Source organism: Accipiter gentilis, chromosome 12 (genome assembly GCF_929443795.1).
Source record: "Accipiter gentilis chromosome 12, bAccGen1.1, whole genome shotgun sequence".
Classification (NCBI taxonomy): domain Eukaryota; kingdom Metazoa; phylum Chordata; class Aves; order Accipitriformes; family Accipitridae; genus Astur; species Astur gentilis.
In genome coordinates, this window is record NC_064891.1 from 7,558,457 (window position 1) to 7,584,268 (window position 25,812).

Consider the following 25,812-nt stretch of genomic DNA (forward strand, 5'->3'; position numbering starts at 1 on the left):
GGTAGGTATTTCTGTAGGTTTTGGAAGGAGTGAGTTTCCAGAGATGCTTTGCGGTCTTTTCTCTTGACCTGTCCCTTCAAAAAAGGTAGAGGTGGTTTAGCTTTTTTTGGAATGGGCTCAGAAGAAGCATTTGTAGACACTTTTGGGTAACCAAAAGTAAAGTTTTGACATTTGTCTTAAAACAAGGTCTCTATTTATTCTCTGTTCAGGGGAGAGTGGCAGTAGGTTATTAAATAATTGAAAGCAAGGATGAAAGTAGAATCAATTCCATGTGTTTTAACAGTCCTACATAATTCCTCATCCTTCACTTAAGGAGAGATAGAATGACTGGCACCAAAGCTGTTCACTGCTGTGTCTTCCAGGCAACACTTCACTAGTATTGATTTTTTCCTAGGCTTTCTGTGTGTCTTTTGCTGTAGCAGTAGCAGCGAACGTGATGTCCTGCCTCTAAGTGCACGTTCGAAGAAAGTAAAAGCGACGCTGGTTTATAGTACAAAAGAAAGCAGGCTGGGAACTAGAAAAACTGCCTTAACTGGACTTCACAGAAAGGCATAATTGTTTAGCTGGCTTTGAATAATATTTCATCTGATTGTAGAAAGCTGACATTCCAGAACAACCATCTGCATACCGACCTGGCCAGCCTCTTTGCCTGAACGAAGAGTCCATCATAAGCCAACAGCCGGACGAGCTCTTGCCTCGGCAACTGGATTTTTGGAAGCATTCACGCTAAACGGATGGGACAAGTGCAGCTCGTGGGCTGGGGAGCCAGGAGGTACGAGGTCAAGGAGGATTCTGCTTGCCTCGAGTGGTGTATTGGGGGACTGGGAGGAGAGGAGGAGATGAAGTCAGTTCAGGCTGGCACCAGTGACCTGAAGCGATGAAATCCAAGTTGCCTGTGAGGTCTTTAGAAGAGGAGGACTTCTTTAGAAGACCTCTTTAGAAGAGGAATAGCCCAAAACGCTTGATTTGGGAACTTAAGAACTACCCCAGGCTTGCCAAAATGTGTATGTGTTATATAGCCACAAGTGGGAAGTATGATGCTAAGGAGTCCAACACGGTTACTAGTCCCTTTTTTTCTGTCTTTCTAGATTGGAGAGAATATTTGAAGGTTAATTAAGACAATTCACAGCATGTTGCGAGTTAGGCCGCGGTGAGAAGAACATGGTTTGAATTTTAAGCTGCACTGGTTATGCTAACGCTGAATATGGAGGTGTTTTAATCAGGTCATCTTCTCTAGAAAGGGATTTAGGAACAAGCATCTGTGGAAAGTCTGCATGAAAAAGCTCCGACTCTCCATAAAACTAAAATGTCTCGGCTTCGATCGCCACAACTTCTAGACTTTTACTTATAGGTTATTTCTGATTTTGAAAAATTATTCTTTACAACAGAGCGTGGGTTTATGTGTAATTCATACTTTATAAGCAGTACATTTAGGGGCTCGCACAGCTATTTACAGGTCAGTATAAGTCTCCCTAGTTAGCACTATCTCATGCGACCTAGGAGTAGAAAGGGTCACTGGTAGGTAGCGCAGCAGCCTGAAGTGCGCTGTGAAGCTGAAAACTGGGGATTTCCATGTTGCCCCTGTTTGCAGCTTCTCTGCTCTAGGTACTGCTGCTTTACTGCTATATTCTATTTAATGTGTGAAGACCTACTCCAGAGTCAAGAAGGAGGCTGTCTAGTCCTGCTTCCCTCTTCGGTGTGTAGAAGATAAGCCCGTGCTTACAGAGGTGGAGAGTGGTCGGTGAGTGCGTGTGAGCTCAGTGAAGTGGTACTGTCCTTAGTGTAGGTGGTTAAAAAATGGTCCGAAACAAATCACTGGTGACTGGGTGCTGCTCCGGCTGTCTGCTTTGTAGCTGTGATGGAATCACACCTTTTAGTCTTGGCTATGCATTTTCACAAAACTGTGCTTTTAAGGCGTTTGACAAATAATTTCCTTTGTGGATTTTTGCTTTTTGTTACCAAATGCTACTTAATTTTTTTTTTATTCCTGGAGGCTCACAGCTAACAGTTTATAAAATAGCCCAAGCTTATTAAAATTACAAAGTACAACCCTTTTTTATAGTTTTAGTAATAAAAACCAGATTGTACAACTTCTGTGGACCCTTGATAACACACAGCGCACATGAATTGGGCTCTCATTCATGTCCTGCCTTCACATATCACATGTGGTAAAGTATGTGTCTCAGTAAAAGAAAGTAAATAGATACTGAAGTAGGCAATGTTCCCAAAACTTAATCCTTGTAACCTCTCTCAAAGTTTTTATTGACGGTGGAGTTTGTACTGAATTTGAAACTGCATTTTGTAGGGTAGAGATACAGAAGCCATATTCAGTAATGCCTTTTTTGATGTTCCTTGTTTATTCAGCACTGTACTTGTATGTGGAATTTGACCTCGGAGCCGCATGGTCTGAGGTTTGCAAAGGGGGCAAGAAACAAGACTGGACAGAAAATACCATGCAGGGTTATAGAGAAAAAAGGGAAAAGCGGAAGGCAGACAGGATAGGTTTATCTGTTGTAGGAGCTCATCATCTGCATACCAGTTCTTACCTTTTTGGGAGGGTCACACTGCAACTCCAGTCATTGCTTTCTGATTTGGGCTCTGAAAGAATTACGGAAATAGAAGTCAGTCAGTTCGACCTCCTGACCTCACGTTTCATCAGGAGTTTCTTGAAATGATGGATAAAGCTGCAGCACTGTTGTTCCTATTAATGGGGTGAAATGGTGCTTTCACTTTGATTTTAAACTGACACTTAGTTTTCATAGACTACTTCTGCGACTTGGCTGATAACTTCAAAAAATTACTTTGGCTTTCTTTTTTAAAAGCAGCAACGATGCAACAGTAAATTAACTTTCTAACCTCATAGAAATCATGGTCATTCGGATTGCTTCTTTTATACCTGACTAAATCACTAATGTGTAAAACTACTTTTCCTTTGAGAGATTTTACCATAGATTTTTTTCCCACAAAAATGTGGAACCAATTTAAAATAATGAGTTTGATGTAAATATTGCTAGCTTTGGCATTTCAGTACTTCGAAATGGTGCTTCCTAGCTTTTGATCAACAGAATATTTCCATTCAAAGTTAAAATGCATCAGTTTTCTATTCTTCTCTTAACTTGTATCTGAGGAGATGACTGTTTTTCACCCTTTGTTTTGACTGAATTTTCTCTAATCTTGGAAGGCCTTTTAAGTTAGGGACATCTTTGTTATCTACATTGGTAGCTTGCCTGAAGCATTAAGCCCTGTGTAGCAAAGGACGGGTGAGTGCAGCCCTTCCAACCCTGCTGAAAGGCCAAGTGCTTTGCAAAGCTGATTTATGTGCCCCTTACAACATAAATTAGCAAACCCTTGACGTTGATACTTGTGGAAATGGACTTTACTGAGGTTGAGCCAACTCTCTGGTGTCTTACTGTTTCTCAGGAGCACGTGAAGGAGTCTAGAGCTGTGTAATTAGTCTTCTCTGCTGTTTGTGGAAGTGACCTGTAGAAGCAGGTCCAACGATGCAAGAAACAATGAATTCCCGCTTTCTAAACACTGCCGAGAAGAGTCAGGAGGAGTCTGGGAGGTCGCCCGAAGCATCCTTCTGCTGGCATTCCCGGTGGGTGCCGAGCGGGAGGTACCCACCTCCCTGGCCGGCACGGTCAGTACGTCAGGACTCGAGGTGCCTGCTGCCCTCTAAAACCGTTGGCATCGGACGTGTGTGCCCCTTACCAGGCACCGGCTTCAGGCTCCTTTCGCAGAAGCGAGTTTTGCCATTGCCGTACCATTTCACCATAAATGAGTTACTAGCGTAGAGCTTCTGTAATTGCTACAAAGGCAAAACTTGTACTCAGTAAATATTTCTACAGAGATGCGCTGGGCTCAGGGAGATACTTGACTGCACCGAGCATGTTCCATGCATACTTTTCAGTTTTTAATAGCTGATATTTTAAAACCACGGTTCCTTTTTTAAGGACAAAGCATTTTACGTGCCAGTTTTGCACGGCAGTTTGCTGTTAAAATGAATCTGTGTAGGTTTTCCAAGAACAAAAAATAGAGACATATTTTTCCACATAAAATCAAAGTTTATTTTTTTCTTTTTGCTTTCATTTAACTCTTAAGGGGTTCCATTGATTTTTCTTAGACTTTCTGAAAAGGGAAGAAAGAAACCCAACATTTGGATTAAAACCAAGCATGAGAAATTTCAGCATAAAGGAATTTTCTTATGTATGTTTATAGAGGAGGCTAAAAAGCTTAGTTTCAGTCCTGCGCAATGACTCAGTAATATGTTGCCATTTTCTTTTCTTCTGTGCAAATTCAAGAGAATATTGGTTAGTTCGGTGACTCTCCCGAATGTCTTTTTCCCCTTAAAGCGGCACATCAGTTAGCGTACTGAGAGGGCTTCGATTCCTTGGAGGAGCAAGCAGAAATCATGGGAAGGGATTCTGCTCTCACATGGGACACAGAAATTAACAAGGAGCAGTTAGAATTTTAAGTACTGTACATTTTAAATGCAGATGCAGATTTCTGCAGGAACATCATTTCATTTTTATTATCCAGCCCGGTATCCTGTTTATTGTGGCCCACGCATTTCACAAAGAGATTCTCGCCGCCAAGCCGAGGAGTCCTTGATTGCACCGGGCTGTAGAGTTTGGAGGGAGGTCTGCCTCGGTTCAAGCCTACTGTTCGTGCTATGTTTTAGGTTCATCATGGCAGATTAAAGACCTAATTTTAGAAAACAGACATGAAAGATACTGCATATTTCCAGTGCCAATTCATGTAGTTTAATTCTCTAGTCTCTCTGTTTATTTCATCTTCTATTTATTTCATGTATTAATGGACCATTTAGAGATCATGATCCCTTCCTTCTATTCTTAGCTCTTACCTTTCCACTACATTGCAGAATGGTCAGTTGCGTGTGGCTTTTGACTAGATTACTTTTCACAGCATAGTGTCAAATTAGATTAGTAATCTCATAGCAATGTTTTTATTATTCAGATTACCCTGAGTGCGCCAGGTGTGTTTAAAATGAAGACCTTGTTTGTATTTAAAATGAGTTTATTAGCGACAGGAAGAACTCTCCTTAGTTAAGGAAATGAGGGTATTGTTTCTGGTCAGCTTGACATTCAGTATTTTGGTATGAGTGTATCTTAGCTTCTTATTCCTAAATCATGTCTGTAGTTTGGAAGAGGATATTAAACATTCCTATGTTTTCATCCTGTTTCTGAATCTTCATCCTGGTATTCAGTTGAAGAAATAATATTTTTCTTTGCAGCTGCAGAAGATACTTTTTTTGTTTTTAAAACCTGGTATTAGATGATCAGCCACAAACTTCTGCTGTGTGAATAATTCAGCTGGCTGTGAAACCTGAGCAATGTGTACTGTTTGAATATTTCATTTGACTCAGAATTGGTTTTAATGTTTTTAAATAAATGCCATCTCACTCTTGGCACTTATTTAATAAGAAAATCTTAACACCGCTCTATGCCGTCTGTGTTTAATAGCCTTCAAGAACTGAGCCTAGAATGATTCCGGAGCTCTTGCTTTAACTCTGGAATGCATTGCCAGGAGTTCTGCAACAGATAAAACATGCGATATAACACGGATTTTATATCACATTGATCTTCCCGAGAGGAAAAAGGAGCTGTTGAATTCCTTCTTGCTATACTAGCAATAACTCAAAGGGTGCCGGTGCTGAAGGAGCTGGCAAGGGCAGATGTTGTGCCTCGAAGCCGCTGTGTCTGCCCGGAGCCCCAGAAGGCTGGGAAGGGGGGGCTGGAGGGCGATCTGTCTGGGAGAAGGAGTTTCATCTGCAAACCTCCTCTCCCTCTGTAGGCACCCAGCAACTGTATCAATAACATCTGTTTCTCAAAAGGCGCAGAGCGCTGCCGTATTACTTTTTTCCAGCATTCTTCTAATGTGTAGTATTTTTTTATACGCTAAGTGTGTCGAGGCCATAAATACTTTAACATGCAGAAGATGTGCCGCGAGAGAAGTATGTCCTTTTTGGACGGCTTTCCCCCTTCCCTGCCAGCCCTGCCAGATGGACCTCGGTGAGGGCCCAGATCCCCTTAGGTGACCGAAAAGCAGGCTCTGCCACAGGTGCGGGCGGCTGTCCCCGAGCCACCCACCTACCACCCACCCCGGGTCCCTGGAGAACAGCCCCTGCCATCGCCGGGAACCCTCTCCGTGCTCCCTGGTGCCATCTCCTGCCTCGGAACATTCCTTCCAAGACGGCTTTGCTAAGTGCGTGCCTTGGTCTGCTCGTCACGTCGCGGGTTGGTGTCGTCAAAATCCCGGGACGTCACGCTTTTGGCTGCGCGAGTGGACACACGAGGGAAGGGCCGGTTTGGTCAGCATCCAAGGGTGAGGCTCTGTATCCGTGCCGCAGGCTTGACCGCTTTCATTTTATTCTGATTAACCGTTATATACATTGACCTATGCGAGTTAGGCAAGCAGTAACTGCGGAAGGTAGGATAAAGGGAAAAAGAAAAAACTTGGTAAGTGTTACAGGTATCTCAGTAGCATTACAAGCAGAAGGGGAGCTCTTCCTCAGTTTGCCAGAAGTGTTTTCTGTGGAAGTAACGGGACTCATCTATACACACAGAGCTGCTTGACTCCATCTGTCCACAGAATTCTCGCTGAATTGAGATTTACGAGGTGTGCTGTGAGGGTACTGTGCGGATGGCTGAGCTAATGGTTCTTGATTGGTAGAGAGCACTAAGACTGTGGATACTGACTACAAAGCGATGCTTTGGGAAGCTAGAAAAGGAGACTTTTCATCTACCAAATCTTTTATCTAGCAGGAAAATGTATCTGTGCTGTCAGAAAGGTATCTATAGGCATTCTGTCGCAGATTGTAACCCCGGTAGATGATGGACGTGCCTTAGTATGACAGCAACATGTGTGTATCTGTGCTAGCTTAATATATGAAGCCACAGGACTATGCAAATGTGCTTCTGTTTGCCCGTTCTGTGTAGTGGTAGACTGTTCTCTGATACTCTTCTTTACGACTGTTTTTATTTTGTTCGTACGATCTATTCTTTGCTGAAATTTGTCTCCTATTTCCTGTGGGTGTCCGGAGTTGGCTGCATAGGTCAGTGATAACACAGCTGTTCCAGCAAGGTGACAGCTTGTCGTCCCCCCCCCCCCAATATTTATTTAACAGGTGTGATGTTTGATGTGCATGATTTACACAGTGTGCGTGCTCAGGCCAGTCACCCCTCTGAGTCGCCTCAGCAAAAAAGGATGTCAGGGATGGGCTGCCGGCACTGCGGCTCCTAATGCAACTTGCTCTTTGTCACCTAATGCAACTTGCTCTTTGTCTCCGCTGCCGTCAGGAGCGGGTTGGTCTTTCCCCCACGTTGAGTGGGGCACGGCTGTGGCGTGATGGGGCAGACAGAAAGGCCCCTTGCCAAAAGGCTGGCCCAGTTCATGCTTTCTTGCAGGAGTTGACAGTCATGCCCAGTAAAAAACCAAAAAAGCCAGGGGAGCAAGTGAATTCACCAACCCCGTGAACTTCCCTGCCAGGTTATGTACATAGCCCTGATGTATGTGAGAAGAACAGCTGTGCCTTTTTTTTGTTCATTTATCTCCTTAAGCCTCTTAAACTTGATGCTCCCTGTCCCACGGAGCAAGGGGAGCACGCAGGGCGCTACCTTGCTCGGGCTCGGCATCAGCTTGCCTGCCTGATCCTTGAGATCAGCAGAGGCTGAAAACAGACACCGTCCACGTACAGCGAGGTAACAGCCTGCACTTGTAACGCTGAGTGAACGTGAGGTAACGCCCTGCGAGGCCTTTTGTTGTGTGCTCGTACCTAAACGGAAAGAAACATGCTTGGCGCATGAAGAAGTTCTGGAGAGTAACACTCCGGTTGATAGTCGTGAACTTGAGAGAGGCATCGTGGGGCAAACTCTACAACTTCAGAAGTTTCTAGGATATTTTCGAAGAAGAAACACGGAGAATCAGTTGATTCTTGTCAAACTAGGGATCCCATGTGGCATGAGAAATAATATCCGCCCGATGAATCGAAGGTATAACCCTGGAGCTACGCATGTAGGAAACTTATAATCGATTTCCACCCACCGTAGCTCTGTCTTGGTGGAGGCAGGCAAAGGGAAATGTGCTGCAGGCAAAGCATCCTTCTTTGCTTTTATTTTTCTTCCAATAAATCAACCAGTGTTCGGTGTGACTCCAAAAAGTTTTTGTCTTTGGATTAAAAAAACGAGCAGCAGGTAGCTGTGACGCAGGTTTTGCACAGTCATTGAACTGAACACACCTTAAACCAACAGAGAGGGTGAAAGGTAGTAGTGTTTTTGCGCTGAATCTGTGTTTTTAGACGAGGCAGCACCTTTTTTATAAAAGCATGTTTATATTGACTCCTTAAGAAGTTTAGACTGGAGGGCTGTCTCCAGAAACTGCCACCCTCCTCTTTTGCCAAGTCCCATATGTTTGTCTTGGCAGGATGCGGTGTCTGCTTGGCTGGTGCTGGGGTATTAAATTGAGGGAACACAGGGCTCTTGATGCTTTTCAATAGGGCTTCTATTTAGTTAGTGGCAGGATAGAGCTGTCAGCCACCTGTGATTGTCCAACAGGGAAAAAGGGAGAAATAAGAGGGGTGGGGGGAGAGCCCTGGAAAACATTTTCCAATTTTGTCGATGGTCAGAAGAAAGCTTTTTCTGGGAGGTAGCAGCTTTGAGTTGGTTTGACTGTTGAGTCCTTTTGCTGCGGTTCTAGCTCGGTCGGCATTGGTGATAGGTGAAATAAATGATGATGCTAGCTGAAACTATGCGGGTCAGTGCGAGCAACTTTCTTATTTTAACTTACCACACATGGAGAATCTTCTAAGAGATTTTGTTACGAGCTGAACGAGCGATGCGTGGCTCGCAGTGAGAATAGATTCAGATACCCCAATTCTGACACTTACGGATGCTGTACATATTTCTGCATTTCATTTTTAAGGCATGTGTGGTAATTGGTTCTTTTAGTTCCTGTGTAGGAAACCAGGGTGCTGGGAGTCCATCTTGGCTACACTTAGAAAACCCTGGTGGAAGGTGAAACCAGGCTTTGCATGTGCAAGTGTCCCTCTTGGTTAAATAGCACCTCACTTGGTCTTCATGAGAGAGAGCGATACGCAGCTTCTCTTGGTCAAATAAAGCACTCTTCTGCCCCCGCCACTTTGAAGAATGGAAGGGTTAAAAAAAAAAAAAGGAAAAAAAAAGATTTGGAGAAATCTCGAGGAGGCGGGGAGTAATTCCTTTGCATTTTTGCAAGCTTGGCTAATATGTCGCTGTTTGTCTTGATTCTTTCTCTGGCTTGTTACTGCCTGTATCCTGCTTCTCTTCCTTTCGTTCAGAAAGACCATGTCCAAGGACTCCATTGCCTGCACTGTTCCACTTGGAGAAACCTCTTGGGCGCGGAGCAGATGGCAGTTGCAGGAGGTGAGGCAGGAGGGCTAATACATAGCGCTGACCGAGATGTCGCCTGAGAGACCCCATCTTCTGTCACATGAAAGAAGAGTTTCCTTCTCTGTTTTTAAGGACAGATGCCCAGATGGTGGAGGAACCTCGTTCTAAGCAGACATGTTTCCTCTGCAATCCCTTGTAGCTGTCATGCACGCTCGTAGAACAGTGAATTGTGTCATTTCATGGACCGAGGTGTATTTGTGCCCTGCTCTCCTGACCTGGGGTAGTTACGGCCCCTTTGCTTGCACTCGGGTGACAACTGATCTGAACAGTTGCGGGCTCTCAAAGTCTGACTGTACGTCTTGCAGACAAAACTTCCACTCTGCCCATGTTGGTTGCAGTCAATGGATTAAGATCCTTTTCTTCTAAGTGAGCAGATTCATCCTCCTGAGCAGAGTCTCTCCCCTAAAACAGGGGTGGATGTCTTGTGCAGGCAGTTTTCCCTTTTCCCACTGAATTCTTAGCTGTCCTTGGACCGGAAAGTAACTGTTTGGCTCTTTCACACGTGCCTGCTTCCACACATGCTCTGGTGAAAGCTGTTACCTTCTTCTCATTTCTGCTTCCCTCCTTGGTAGAGTCTACTACATAGCCCGTTTTTGTTACTCCATATTTGCACCTGTATGCTACCGAAGGGTCCCAAGTTGGAACTTCCTTCCAGAGGGAAGGTGATTTTTGCATCCTCAGATCCTTATGGTTATTGTTGTTTTTTTTCTTTACGTAGCTTGCTTGTTCTTTACCAAAGACTATTACTGCAGCCCGACTGCATATAGACAACCTCCTACTGCTGAGAAAACTCTGGCCTGCTTATTAATCTGCTGCTTATGTTATTGACAACCTCCTCCATTGGGAGATGAATGTAGAGCCCTGAACGTGATGTTAAATTTCAATTTTTTAAGCTTTTAATCTCCCCGATTTCAAATCTTCACAGTAAAGACACAGTACGTGGTATTTCCAAATTACTCTTTGTTACGGAAGTGTGTACGTATCCTAAGCCAGATAAAAGGTGCCTGTAATACAAATGAAGATTCTCATGTCAGGGGATGCAGTGAAGCTCTATTGATCTTGTATCCCTTGCAGTGCAGTGTAATCAATTATGAATTGGATGACTGACTTCTTTTAGATCGTCAAGTTTTGTGTCGCGGGTACAGATAAAGCAGATCTGTCATGTGTATTCAGCCGGAGCAGTACCATTTTGCTAAAAGCCTGTATAATGGTTAGTTGCAAGAAAGCTGGATCAGATAGGTAAACATTTCACTTTAGGATACCGTGAAGGACTTGGACTCCTTGTTCATCGGATTCAGTGTCGCGCAAAGGCTCTGTGTCTTTATAAAAGCAACTGAAAGCAGGAAAATAAGGCATTTATCTGAGAGCGTGAGCTTTTACAGAGGCTTACAAAGCTAGTCAGCGTGACGTGTAACGTATCTGCGTCCTCAGCGCTGTCGGAAGAGAGCGGCGTTGGATGTTCATCCTCCAAAGACCCACGTGAAGCGCCGAGTGTACCGTGGGACAGGGGTTTGCCGTTCTCCAGAGCTGACTCAAACCTACTGCGCCTGCTGTATCTAATTCGGGGCAGTGCTGTTTGTCCTCAGTTTGTAAAAGACATGGATATAAATATGTAATCCCGATTAACTGCCAGAAAAGTACTTACGTACTGCTCCTAGTTTTTAGCTGGGAGGGCAGAAAGGACAAAACACAAAAATAAACAAAAAGGTCAGAGTTTTAAAGTCTGGGACAAGTCTGGTGACAAAGGAGCTGGTTAGAAAAGCTTGAATAGAGCATAGAGAGCAGGTGTGCTGTGAGAACAGTTTATCCTTGCAAGGCACATTCTAGAATGTGATCTCATTTCTTTCTCACCTAAGTAAAAAAAGGAAGATATTAAAAAAAAACCAAAACCAAACCAAAAAACAACAGGAAAAAAAAACACAAAACCCACGAGAGAGAGGGAGAAACCTGATGCGAGCAGCCTACAAAACCAGCTTGGCAACAGACCTGCTCTTAGTCTTTACACTTACTCCCATGCATGCCACATGGGTCTGGGAGCAGCCATGTCACAATTTGCAAATATTTCAATATTTTATTTCTAATTTGCTTAAAGCAGCCTTACATTTTCAGTTCTCTCACTGTTCAAAGCTGGCTTAGGAGAAATAGCTGCTAACTAATGCCTCAGTTCCCCAGAGCATCACGTCAATGTTTTAAAAACTCTCTCTTTGTAGTACAAGGGCACTAAGGACAGTTTAGAACCGTAATTTATATTATTACCTTCTCTGTGGTAGATTCATAATGTCTTAAAAAAATGCAGGGTTTTCAAAATACAGATACTGGCTGAAATAAGTGCATACATGGATTAAAATAATAGATTGTGAAGATAAGTGCATATGTAGATTAAAATAATATCACAGCCACAAAAACATTGGGATGGAAGCATTTTTCACTGAAATAATTATTGTATTGCGCACTCACTGGCTTTAAGTCAATGGGGAGTAGTTGAACCTGTTAGGATTTTGCTGTAATTCAATGCCATTCTACTTAAACACGTACATTTTTAGTGATAGGAAAACAGGCAGCACAGAAGCCCGTAGGGACGGTGGTATGTTGAGCTCACTGTGATCGTGTCGCTGGTGTCATCCTCGCTGGTGGGGCAAAGAGCGATCTCTGCGTGACTGCCCACAGTTTCAACTAGTTGCTCATTTACAAGTGGTGCTGGGGAAATGCATCCTGACGCTTTACAGGCCAACCGGAAAAACGGAGGACTTCTCCCACTGGTATCCTTGAAGGTTCTCTGTGTTTCCCCACCACCGCCAACTTTGCCCCCTTCTGATAGAAACCTAAATCTTGCTGGTTTGCATCCTTGGGGAACTAGCGGTCTCTGAGCATCGCTTGATGGAAAGGTGGGCAACAGCCAGTCCCGGAGCAGCGCTAGCTGGAGATTTGCAGAGAAAAAGGGAGACGTAACTCTATCCCAGGAGGAGTAGTGTGACACTTGTTCACTGAAACCACCGGTACCCCTCTTCTCTTGCTCCCGCTTTCCTGCTGAGAAGGCTCCTAGGCTGGAGCCCAGGAAAGCGCCCAGGGAAAGAGTCACCGCACTGTGTCTTGCTTGCTCTGGTCTTTCCCTTGGAGCCTGCGTTGGCTGCTGCCATACGACAGAAACGTTGGTGCTCGGTTGTCCCGGAGCCCGACTCCTCATACAGACTTTGCCTTATTCACATTCAAAGACCCTTGCATTTCTTTAGGATCAAAACAGTACGCTCCAATGGTGTTAGAGGATCTGATGGCTGCCGGTACTAGAGCACGCAAATTCGGATCTACTCTAAACGTGGGCTCCTTGAATCATTTTGGTGACACCTCTTCCGTTGTTGAGTGTTCTCTTTGAGCGTTGGTATACAGATACAGATGCGCATAATGCCTGGTTTCAGCTGACAACATGCCTGTAGTGTGTTTGGTTTATACCAGTATCTACGGATGGATCAGGCGTCCTACCACGCTAGGTGCTGGGCAGACATGGGTCGTGAAGACTGCTTCTGCTTACGCTTGAGCTTATGGAGTTCAGTGAGAGACAGGAGGGAGCAGGTGCAGACAGGACAGGAGCCGGCAAGGATAAGACGTGACTGATGAGTACAGTAGATAGAGGTCCCGGCACATTAGAAACCTAACTTTCATCAAGCTTTTTTCATAGGCAGTTAAGCAAATGAGTGTTTTGCAGGGGGAGTTGCATGAGAAAAGGAAGCTTTCACGTTTGGGGGTACTACATCCAGTCTATCAGAGGGCAGCAAGAAGGGACAACAACCCAGAACTTGGGACAGAGGTGGGCAGTGGAGACCAACATCAAAAACCGAGAGCGTTTACTGACCTAGTTGCATTGAACATGAGATGGTAGGTAGGATGGGGATATTCTGTCGTAGGTTTATTCTGTAAAATAAATGCACTGTAGATTTTAGCAACCCCAAGCATTTCCTACTCTCCAGTAAGACTCGGTGGCAAGTGTTAGCAGTACTTGATTTGATAATGGCCAGTAGTGTGACCCTGCTGCCGTGCTAAACAAACTCTTTCACTTGCTGACATTCGAGGGTGGGCTTTTCAAAACACACCTGAGAATTAAATGGCTTGCCCTTACTGCAAACCACTAGGAATGGGGCATTTAACTTCCTAAAATACTTTTGAAAATCCCACCCGTAATGTTTACTCTAATACCGAAGTTAAATGTATCCATTCTTAATGGTCACTCCACAGTTCTCTGTTGTGCTCTCTGAATGAATGGTTCTTTCCTCTCTCACAGCTAATACCCCATGCATATTTACATGGAATCATGTTCTCCCTTAAATGCTGTTGATTTTGGCTCAGTAAGTGATCCCTTAGTTTAACCTGCCCTTGTAGGTTATTTTCTCAAGTCTTTATATTGTTTGTAAGTCCCTTATTATTGTCTGCATCTTTTTGCATTGGAAAAAAAATACATACATGCCTTTTTCCAGGTTTTGCTTTATCAGCAGACTGTCCAGTAAAGAGTGCATCGTTTGCTGTCCTCTGGGAAGTCCTCCTAGGTGGGCTGCCTGTGCCAGACTAGATTTGGCCTTGCTCCCAGTTACCTTTTATTATGAGCTCAGGCAGGACTTGCTCCTGCATCGGTTAAATTCAGGGGAAAGGTTTTCCCTCAGTTTGCTATGCACCATTGCTTCTGGGTGGAGGAGGACGAAAAGAGCTGCGGCGATGGAACATGTGAATGATCAGGAATCATTTAAAGACAACTGTAGGTATTAGTGAGGTGGGTGCTCGCAAGGTGCTAAACAGACCTTCGGCAGGTTTCCCCTGTGATACCTCTCAGGGAGGGGAATTTGCTGCCCTTTTCAAAATGGGAGAAAGGAGCCTGCAGGAAAGCCGAGAAGTTAATGCGCTTCCCCTGAGTCTTCGTCAAGGTTGAAATGTTGCTGGGAACAGGCGGGTTTATTTCCAGCCACCGTGCCACAAAGGCTTCTTTTTGCTTTTGGTAGTTTTGTTGTGTTCCCATTTTCATGATTTAAGAATAATTAGGACAGTTCTAGATAAACTTCACAGAAGCACAGATTTCAAACTGCATCCTTCAGTTGATGGAAATTTTGAACATTGTTAATTTATAAGAAAAAGTAGTAAAATTAATAGCATTCCAGGATTTCAGACTATGCTTTCCTGTATTGCTCCATAAATGTGCTTTTGTGGAAAAAAAATTTTCCACTACATACTTCTTTCTTGAAAATCCACCGCAGTCTTTTCTCCAAGTGAGCCTTTAAAAATATGTGCTCTAAACACCTGCTTGCTTTTCTCTCCGGCTGGTGGGGAAGAAAATGCTGTGTTGACAGTAGAGTTTACAGTGAAGATTCACTTGAAAATGCACTACCTGCTTATGCCCCTCTTTCTCCATTAATGTGGAAAATTTCAAGCTCTTTTTATTGATGAAACCTGTGGGGGGGGGGGGGGGGGGGGAGGGAGTTCGAATGGAAAGCAAGCTGGATTCTGTATTCATGCTTGCCTGTAGGCTGTTAAAATGGACCAAAACTGTGCCTGTTAATTCTAAATCTCATTTTCCAATACAAGGGGGAAAAAAAAAATCAATAATTATAAAAAATTTATCTGCTCTCATTTGCAACATGCTTTGTAAGGTAACACCACTGTAGTATTTTAACTCTTACGTATTAAATGCCAGCCATGTTAACATTTGTGCTTTTTACTGTAGTGGTGAAGCAAAGCAAGGGTGGGTGAGTATCCCAAAAGTGTGGGCAAATTAATTATTCAAAAGCATGTGAAACGTATTCAACATCTGCACAAGTAATACAAAATCATACCTTCAAAGGAAGCAAAGAGTAATGCAAGGCTAAAAGATGCGGGAGGGATGAGGAGCAAAGTAGGTGAGGAATGATGCTGAATAAACCCCGAATGTGTTCTGGTTAGTATGACCAATGTGCACTTTTTGTTCTTCTTTTTGTAATCCGTGTTTTCCCTTCATCAGCCCTTCAGGTTTGGCCCTTTGACTACCAAGACACAATGTCCTGGTCTCCACTGTAATTCTTCCTTTCTCTTGGGACTGTGGGGAACGCTGTTCTTCCAAAAAGCACATCGCCACATGTGGTAAATGGTCTGTGCTTGCAGCCTTCAGCTTGTGTGAGCCTCATTTGACAGCGTGTATTTTTAATTAAGTTCTCCGCTGTGCCGGGGGAGGTTGCGAGTCATACTGGAGGTCAGATCACGGCTCTCGTGCTGGATCTGCGGGAGACGTTGCTCTCTAGGAACGTGGTGTCGGTGACAACCAGTTGGAAATCCAGCCCTTTAGCTCTATTTGCAAATTTTGCAGAGACATTGTGTCGCGTTTGTTCACGATTACGGGCGTGAGTCCCCTCAACGCAGTTCAAATCCACTGAAATCAGTGGAGTTAGCTGCTACTGTGAAGATGAACGAAAGGTAGAGATGCGCCTTACAGCTGTATAAATAATCATCCATAAAAGCTATTTTAAAAGAAAAAAAAAAAGAAGAAAAGGTGGGTATGAGATACAGTCTGACTGAAGAGGGATCCAGCTTGAAAAAGGGACGGGACCTGATCTGTGTGTGATTGCAGGTGTGTGCCAAGGCAAAGAGACTGTTCTGCGTCTCCTGACGAAAAACCCGGCGTGTGCTGCAGTAATTGTGCCAGATTGCAGCAGGCTGGGAGCTGTGTAGGTGTAGGTGCCAGTCCCTTCTGCCAGGTGTGTTTGCAGGGAAAGGTCTCCCTGAATCCATGCCTTTTATCTCGATGGTTATACTTTGTGAATTAGCTTTTTTTCCCTCCCCACCTCGTGATTAGTTTTGCATGATTAGGTGAAAAGGGATGTTCGCTTTGGGTACTGTTCCTCCTAATGAGTAATTAGACTTTTAAAATAGCAACTGTTTCTGTCTCATATTAATACGGCCAGGTTATCCGCGTCAGTGAAGTTAGGAAGGAGGCTTTTGAGGAGCAGACAATGAGTTGTGGCTGAAGGGGGTTGGAGTGTGTTAGGTCTGTCAAAGTGTTTTATGGAGAATTGTGAAAATGGAAACTGTACTTGATGCTTGGAGATTATTCTTATATGCCTTTTACAGCAAGGCACACCCATTCTCAAAAATATAATTGTGGCTCGCTCTTTGTAGTTTTAATAGACAAGAAAAAGCATACACGTCGAAGCTGGGAAGTGAAGCCAAGCTTCGCTTTTGCACTGAGCACTGCTTTTGGATAGAACTGCTTTCAGCTCACAGGCAACAGCTTCATAGAAAATGGGTTATTTACAAAAAAATCTTTATGCCCAGATGAGGTCTACACCAGTAACATAGCAGCTGTAGGTATGAAACTTAGTTTTGCTCAGAAAAATGGCAAGCAAGTAAGCCATTCACATGCAGAGGGGACTTGTTAATTCCCAGTGTAATTATGTGTACTAGCCACATGAAAAACTGACTCATGATACTAACCCGAGTTATTCCAACCAAAAATCTCGCCTGTTACTGCTACTCAAGTAATGAAAACAAAGGAAGAATGTAGTATTTAGATTTAGGTAGTTTAGCCAATATTTGAAGAAAATTCATTAACTGAAAATTTGAGTGTAGATGTAAGAAAACATACAGAACGTGGAAAGCTTGTGGTGAAGTACTGTTTGTGACATTTTGAATATTTTTATTAAAATCTTAATTTTTACACTGTCATATCTCTTCACAATACTCTCTACTTGTATTTGACAAATTATCTAAGCTTGGACTATGGGAATCCCCATTTGTTGCAAAAAAAAACCCCAAAACAAACAGAGACAAAACCTGTGTAGCATTGCCATAAATAAGTTTGATGGCATTCAAAGCTGGAGTATAGGATTGCAACTATACCTCCTCCAGCAGAGCTGCGGAGGCCCTGGAGCAGTTTGCAGAGCTGTCAGGATTGTCTGCTTTGGGTTTGGGTTTTTTTTGGTGGTTTTCTTTTGTCGTTCATGCTTTGTATGTGTCTATGGTTGCAGTAAAAGCCATAACTGTAATTTCTACCTTACATGTAGTGAAATCCTCGGTTACAACGTTAGGGTAACTGAGCTCTCTTGTAGGAGTTTCTTTGGTTTATGGGGAAAAACCAATGCATCGCTCAGCTGATAGCAAGCAAGCAGCAGCTGTAACTGAAGGTGTATCCTGCCCGATGATATATACATACATATATATATATATATATGTACAAGACCTCAGCTCACCTGTGCAACCAGTGCGGGTGGGATGAGAACGGGAGGTTTTGCACGCCTTGCTTTCCAGCTGAGCAGAGCTCGCGCCTCAACTCTCGAGCAAGAAGTTGGCAGGAGTCTTACTGCAGGTTGGCCGTGGGGCATTTGCCACGCCATGTCAGGCACGCCGGCTGACATGGTGTTCTTGCATGAACAACATGATTGTTCGGCATGAGTTCTCCTACACGATGGTCTTGCTTTCACTGGCTGTGCTGGAAGTTTAGTCTTGCTGCCTTTAGATAGAAGCAGGGTTTTTTAAGCGACTGTTTCCTTGAGTGTATTGCCAGATTTCCTTCACTGTTATTTACCGTGATTTATATTGGAGTGCCAGCAAAGAGATTTTTCCTCCTGAGCATGCGTCTCTCTTCCCTTAAACTGGACTTTAGCAGGTGTGACTTAGTCCAGTGAGTTTAATTGTGGTAATCGCCGGGATAAATCTGCCTTGTCTGCAAACCTGTCCCGCAGCTTTTACAGGTGGAAGACATAAAGGGAAAGGGGTTTGAAGAATTGTCAATAGCTACATAGTTACAGGATGGAACAGTATGTGTTCATTTAAGCAGGAAACCATATGGCTTCTGCTGGTTTTAATGAAGTACAATGAAGGGCCTGAGCCATAAGGGGTTCAGAATATATATGGGTTAAGGATTAGCAGAACGTTGCAGTATGCGATGCTCAGCGTGCCGTGCTTAGATTACAAAATAGCTGTGCATAACACACAAATGGTCAACTCCTATACGACTTCGGTCTTAGTTGTGTTTTTGAAGGGGTAATGTATCTCATGCATATACAAGATCTTCTCTTAATGCCTTTGAACAGTGTCCTCAGCCAGATGACCATCCCCAGAGTGCAGAGGGATATCACCTCTGGCAAGAATTCCATGCAAAGGAAACCCAGCGGTAATTTGAGTCTTACAGTACAGTGATATGCTGAGTGTTTTATCCTTTGCCCCTCTTGATATTTGTTTTTAAAACATCAGGCCAGCTCTTCAGGCTCTAAAATGACATGTTGGTGTGCTTTCTCTCTTCCTCACCAGGCGGGAATGATAAGAACCGATAAGGATGAATACTTCATTGAGCCTTTGGAAAGAGGAAAGCAAATGGAAGAGGAAAAGGGAAGAATCCACATGGTATACAGGCGATCAGCTGTAGTACAGCATCCCACCGATATGCTCCCTGATGTCCATATGGAAGGTACAGTACCCCTGTGTTGATTGTTTACAAATCTATTCCAGGTAACTTGAGCCTATGGTAGCTTTTGAAAGCAGTAGTTTTGACTGAGCTGTTTGAAAAGAAAACGTTTAAATGTTTTGCTGAAATTTGCTGTCAGAGTCACACACGCAGTTTGTCTGCCAAGAGCAGCGCGCGTGTGCTTCCATCTAGGAGAACAGAACTCGGCCACAAAGTGTTCTTGTTAAGAAATGTTGCAAAACGCTTGGTTTTTCCTTCCTTCAACCAAGGGCAAATTTTGTACTGATTGAAGTGGAAACAAGCCTTGAGCTCTACATAAGTTGGTAAGATATTGTGGGACATAAGATGTCAATAGAAATACTCATGTGATTTTAATGTTCTAAGTTGTTATTAAGGCTCGCCTATCCATACAGCTTCTGTTTAAAGTTTGGGTCCTGTTTCTTTCTGAGTAATAGCTAAATTGTGCCAATGACTGATACTGTTTTCCTCCCACTACTGGTTGCAATTAATGCAGTTTGAAGGCAGTTCTCTTGATCCGATATATTTTGACACAACCAAGGATTCCCCTCCATCTTGAAGATAATGTGGTTGGTCCATCTGAGAATAATTACTGTGTAGTTTAATCCATTTCCTTGTATGTTTTTCCGCCCCTTTTAATATTATACAATCCTTACAAGCCAACACATTGCATAGTGAATGTTGAGGTTTTTGACGCTACGGGCTAAGGATGAAAGAGCAGCTCTATTCCCCTTCAGTGCTCTGCCTTGTTTTTCAGCATCTCTCAGCTTCTCAAATTCCTATTTGTACTTTGTGCTCACGTGTTCTTGGAACTTAAAAGGGTTTGAGAAGAACAACAACAGCTATATACAACACACAGAACTAGACTTGGATACAAATATTAAACAGAGAGAAATCAAGCAGTCCCTCATTGCCAATCCTCACAGACTTAAATTATTTGGTGTGGTTTTGGAGTTCTGCCTCTGAAAAAACAGGTAGGAATTGACAGCCATTTCAAATAAAATCCTGTCAGGCTTTCATTAGTCTTTCAGAAGGTAAGTGCATGCTGGCGACTGCAATATGGCACAGCGGTATCGCGGCAGGCTTGGGAACCAGCAGCAGTCCCAACCATTCAGGCTCTTCGATCTGGCTTTTTTCCGAGACCTGTGCTGCTGAAGGTACTTTGCTTTTGGTACCCCTGCATGGTCTTTCAAATCTAGCTCATGCATTTCTGCTGTGCGATTGACTGAATGGAGCTAAATAAGCCTTTGTGGTAGTGGCAGTGGGCTCAGCGCTATGTTTCTGCATTTAAATCACTTGGTCAGATATGCTGGCGGACTCAAACCATGGTTAGAAACAGCACGTACTTGACGATGAACCTTCTGGGTCCGCTTCGGTGAATTCAGCATCTCTTTCCTCTACAAATTATTCAGGAATTTCTAAATCACAATTCATAATATATGAAGATTAGCGAGACAATAAACATCTAAATGGTGAGTCCTACCTCAGAATCTTTGAATGTTGTCTGGGATTTGGTCAGTTCTTCTTTGAGGATCTTCATGTCTTCAGCGCCTTCCCATCTTTTGTTTGGTCAGAGGGAGCACTAAAGAACAGCAGCTACCTTTTTGTAACTCACAGCAGTGTTTTTAGTTAGTGTCAAAGCCGTGTGTCTGCAGGTGATTTCTTGTTTATCAAGCAGTTCAGACCGAAAAGGCTTGTTTCTTGTAGATTGCTTTATTCCATTCTTTGGGAGAGGGGATCTGTTTCTGTGATGCTATGCATTGTTATTTTAGCATTTGTCTGGAAAAGATCGATGCAGTATGTAATACAGGTCATCTTGGCAAGTGGAACCGAGAACCAGAAAGGTGGATGTGGATACCTTGAGGGCATTCAGCAAGGAAGGAGCATCATGAAAGGAGCCAGAACTTGATCAAACACAGACAGACTAAGGGAACTTGCTGCATCCTGTAGAATTCAGAGAAAGGTACAGCTTTTTATTTTAAATGGAAGCAGAGCGTATGAGGGAAGAGAGGTGCTTGTGTCTGCCGCTTGATTACAAGGCTTGCCAGTCCTGTCCTGGAACAGCGGAATGTGTTGTGATGTTCCTGGGAGCGCTCTGAAACCCGGCTGCTGCTCTAGAGAGCTGGGCTCTGCAGATCCCTGGGTCTCAAACCTGTTCTGCCCCTAGAAAAAATGAACAAACCTTTGGGTATGGTACAGTCCAGCAGTCTGTGTTCATGGTATGCTCTGGTAGGTGTTTTATGCAAAATGTGCTGATTAGGGAACTCAACCCAGGCTCTGTCACTTTATCGTACTTTCTGGGACCAGTATTTTTGCACTTAGTTTCTATCCTTTGCAAGATAGTTGTCCTCCCTCCCCTTTCTTTCATAATTTGACATGCACATTGAAGGAAAACTGTTCACTCACTTTTGTACCACTGTGCTTACAACTAACTTGTTGATACGTTTTTAATTTAAAGTTCCTAGAGTAATAGCCACAGATTTGTGGATCGCTCGTGTGTAACCATACCTAGCTGAGAGTGCCCAGTGATGTCTGGGTATGTGCAGAACATCCAGCTTACCATGGTAGGAAAATGGGGATGTTTTATACTTCCTAGATTGCTGCCATTATTTTAACTGAGCTCTACTCCTGTAAGACCCCCAGACCATTCCATGCCAAAAGTTTATATTCTTGGGTAAAACTTTACCTACCATGAAAGAATTGCCACTACAAAATAGAAAATGTTGCATGGGTATTTTGGCTTCTGTATTTATGTATTCTGGCACTGTCTTGGTTTTGCTGATCAGTTAGGTCGCTTGCTAATCTTTACGGTCATTTACAATATCAGGCAAGTGGTGCTTGCATGTCCGTATCTGCGCCTGTTGAGCTAAACCAAATGTGTGAGTCTTATTAAAGTTTGTCTTTACGGAAGATTTTTAACCTCCTTTCTAATGGACTTTATACACAGAAGAATTCCCCTTGATTATTGCCTTGCCAAACAGTTTAATGTACTAGAAAAACTGCTTTTTTCTATAGCACATTTTGAGTTTAAAAGTGCCCAGAGAACCTCTCAACAGCCTGCGTATAAGAGCATTGGCTGATCCTGGCGCAGATAACAGTATGGCCTGCCTGCGCTTCTGTGAGAATGCCGTACATGTCGCAACTACTGTTGATATCTCGAACTTTCTCCTAAGAGGGTTTCTTAAAATGTGTTAGGTGAGCTTTCTTCTAGAGGTGAGCTTCCATTGGTCTTTAATTTTCAGATGTGTCTAGAGGTCTCCACTTGCCGGTGCGTTGTGGAAGCTGGAAGGCTTTCTGATCTTTTCTGTTTTTCAAAGTAAGTTAGATGGAGGCTGGCTAACTTTCCTTCCTGGTCACTTTTCAGCTGGACTGATTTCTTTGCTTTTAGCCATCTTTCGTTGTCATTGACTAAGCCCTGTTACTGACTACTCCCAATGGGGTAAAGCCTGATCTTTATTGTACTATGATCCTTATTATATAAAGGACTGTAGTCTTGTCTGCACTGTTGTTTGGTAGTTCCACCTTGGCTCAGATTAGGCACAACAAAGGAGTAAGTTATATTGCCTTTGTCTTTATGTCTTCAAGATGTTTTTTAAGATCCAGGCACGATCAAGGTTAAAGCAAGCTGCCGAAGCCCATGGAGCCTGAGGAAATGTTTGGCCCATGTGATGGGTTAACGTTGCGGCTCTTCTAAATAAATCAATGGTGAGTGTTACTCATGTTCACAGGAAATCTCTCCTATTTATTTTTCACATTTTAAAGCTTTTATGCACATTTGAGTTCAGGAAATAGATCTGGCTATTAACGCCACAGTGAAACAGTTTGGAGTGGTTAAGTAGTCTGCTACATATAGGTGCATGAAAATCCTTCTCAATGTTCTCTGTCCCTGCTCCTCACCACACATGCCCAGTGCCCAGACCAGAGGCAGAAAAGCAGAATATGGTCTGCTGGCGGTTTAGAAGTTCAGCTACATATTTAGCTGATGCAGATTAGAATCCAAGGTTTCAGTATTAGGTGACAAGATGACTCAGTGAACTAGATATTAAGATAAAAAAGTACTTAAAATTGTTGTTGTCAGTGAAGTTGTTACAGAAACTGGGAAACACGTAAAAGCCTTCCTCCACAATGAAATAGGACATGCTGCATTGTGTTCTCTCTACAAGAAGTCAGTTTTATAAGCTACTATTGTCATGAAAGCTTCCAACTCCAGCTATATGTAAGAAGCTTTCAGTCTGACAGGACATCTGGTGTTCCTGCAGGATTTCATAAAATTTAAGAATTTGTTGGATATTTTTTCAAACCATCTGACAGAACGAGCGTAGTTCTACATCAAAAAAACTACCACGTGAAGAGCAAGGTTTTAGCAATGATCGCGATGTAGGGGAGCGTTTATTGGTTCATGTACTGCCTTCTCATAGAAATGAGCACACATATATGATCTATCTACGTCTCTTTCCTGGTTTTCTTTATTGTGGTTATTTGTGATGAAGTTTCAGCGAGCTTTCTTAGACAGGTGGGAACCAGGAATCTGCATTTCTGGGGCAGATACTGGGATGCCTCAAGCTCTACTGGATAGCGTGGCTTTAGCCTTTCCACTTTTGCAGCAACATAACCGTACCCCTGAAGCAGCACCCTGTGCTGATTCCTATTTACGGTATCCATGGCTATCCATAGCCTCTTTAGGGAATGACGGCATATGGCGTGCACTGCCCTATTGTTTTCATCATTTGCTTTGTGTAGAGATTGGTTTCCTTAGAAGTGCATCGCATGAAACACTCAAGAAATGAGGTGGGAAATTCTGCCTCGTTCATTTGAGGAATGCTGTAGGATTACAAACCCGTTAACATTTATGGATAGGCTTTGGTATTCCTTCCCTCTGCATGTCTGTGCTAGGAGGAGTGCTGGGGAGCTTCTGCATCTTTGCACACTCAAATGCTTACACAGTCTTTTTTTAAGTACTTTTTTTTTTTTTTTTAACTCTTTTGTTAAGCATAGGGAAGAGCCCCTCAAAACACTTAGCAGAAGATGGGAAGCAATGTGAATATTTCAAAGAGAAAAGTGAAGTGGTAAGATAGCAGATGCTTTTTTTTCTTTAAATTTTTTCTTTTTAATTTCATCATCTCTCAAGTTAAGGAGAATATACCAGAGGCTGAGCCTTTGAAGACATGGTGCAGATATCCTTTCCTTTGAACTGGTGGGCGCCTGTTGTTCTTTGTGTCTGTGCACACCCAATTTAGACTCCTTGAAGGAACCCTTCATTAATGATTGCCTTTTTATACCTCACACTTTTCAGTCATTCTGGTGTGAATATGATTTCTTGCATATAAATGGCCCGGAACATTTGGTGGTGGTTTTATGCTTGTAAAATGTCTATGCTCTCACTCCGTGCTATCAGGGAAATGTGCATCATGTTCTGTATTTTGACAGACTGGTGGCGGGAGTGACTATTTGTATTTCATGGGTAATCTATCTGCTAATTCAAAGGATCTTGTTTTACTGTATTTCTTGGAACCTGATCTTTCTTCTGCTAATACAAGGCAACGCAGGGCCCTGTAAGGGGTAGTAGGTCCTGACCAGTTGATGTTAATATAATTTAAAAAAGCAACAACCTAATGAGTATCTGCAGTCTCCATTGCCCTGGGTAAGCCAGGTCTGAAGTGCTGAGCCTGGGTTAGTTCTTCTGCACAGAGGAAGCTCTTTCTCTTCTGCAGGATGGTAGCCAAGGCCTCCCCCGGGAAGACCCTGCTATTGAAAACCACTTAAACGTAGTAGAATGTGACATAGCATCAACAAACGTCAAGTGGATATCTCCCCTGGGAACAGAAAAGACTCTTGATTGTTCTTCCTTGTGAAGAACTGGGTCAGACAGGAGTCACGCAGAAAACCATGTGAAAACTGGTCAGCTCATAATGTCTAATGTAATCATAACCCATAACAAGAATACCCATACCACATTTTCAGAATACGTGTACTGTCCCGATTTTTGTCTGAATTTGAGAAAAAGATTGAAAATTTGTATCTCTGCTCGGAAGTGAGGCGGAATCGACCATCATGAACCTGGTAGGAGAATATGAATGAACAGGTACCTGCTTACAGCAAGTGACAGCGAGTTTGAGATGGGCTGCTCAGCCTACAGAGGACCTTCTCCCTAGGCTTGGTAGGAATGTAGAGAAATAGGTAGCACTCAGAATTTCATAGAAATTCCCAGCTATTGCAGCATGCTTTCATTTGACTTGTGCTGAAGGAGAAACACAACCCAGAAATGCGTTTATTGATGGGGGGACTTGGCAGCACAGCAATCTTAATGAATCTTTTCAGCTTTGGCAAAGGCAATAGATGCAGCGGGAGGAGGAGGAGGAGGTTTCTTTCCACAGGCAACAGCCTCTGACCATCCATTAATCCAGCAGTATGAAAAGGGGGGAGCTCCTAGTTTGAGCTATGATGGATTGCCATGTTTAACCTACCAAATGGTTATCGTTAGACTGAAATGAGTGAGCTGCTTCAAGAATAACCCTGTTCTGAAGTGTTAGTACTCTAGCATCGTCCATGTCTGGTACTGTATCATGAAGGCAGTTTATGCGAGGCTCTACGCTGTTTCTGAAAATATTTTAAGTAGTTGCTATACCGTAGAAGCCGTATGAAAAGCTCTGTCACTTGGCATCCCCTGCTCATGCGGATGTACCTTGTGGGGCAGCAGTTTGCAGGATGCCACCAAGCAGCTGCTCTGCCGTAACGTTTGCCCGCTCCATAGGGTCACTCATCTGGGGAGCGGAAAATGCTCTGCTTGCTGTGTGAGTGTCGGTGCTTGGTGAGACAGCTGTGCTGGGCCAGGAGAAGGGAGTAGTGTGGCTTCTGAGATTTTTTTATTTTTTTTTTTAAAGACACTGGACATTTGTTTTTAAACATCTGGAATGAGCATCTGGTTAGGTATGGTCTGGG

General features: G+C 43.4%; 1 protein-coding gene across 7 annotated transcripts in view; it reads left to right on the forward strand.

Annotated features, from left to right (window-relative positions):
• ADAMTS3 (ADAM metallopeptidase with thrombospondin type 1 motif 3) overlaps positions 1 to 25,812 on the forward strand; it is a 131,815-nt gene that overhangs the window by 22,737 nt on the left and 83,266 nt on the right. For all 7 annotated transcript variants that reach the window (XM_049814937.1, XM_049814933.1, XM_049814931.1 and 4 more), the window contains exon 4: positions 18,702 to 18,858. In XM_049814937.1, coding sequence (XP_049670894.1) covers positions 18,702 to 18,858 — 157 coding nt within the window. The remainder of the gene's footprint in view (positions 1 to 18,701; positions 18,859 to 25,812) is intronic.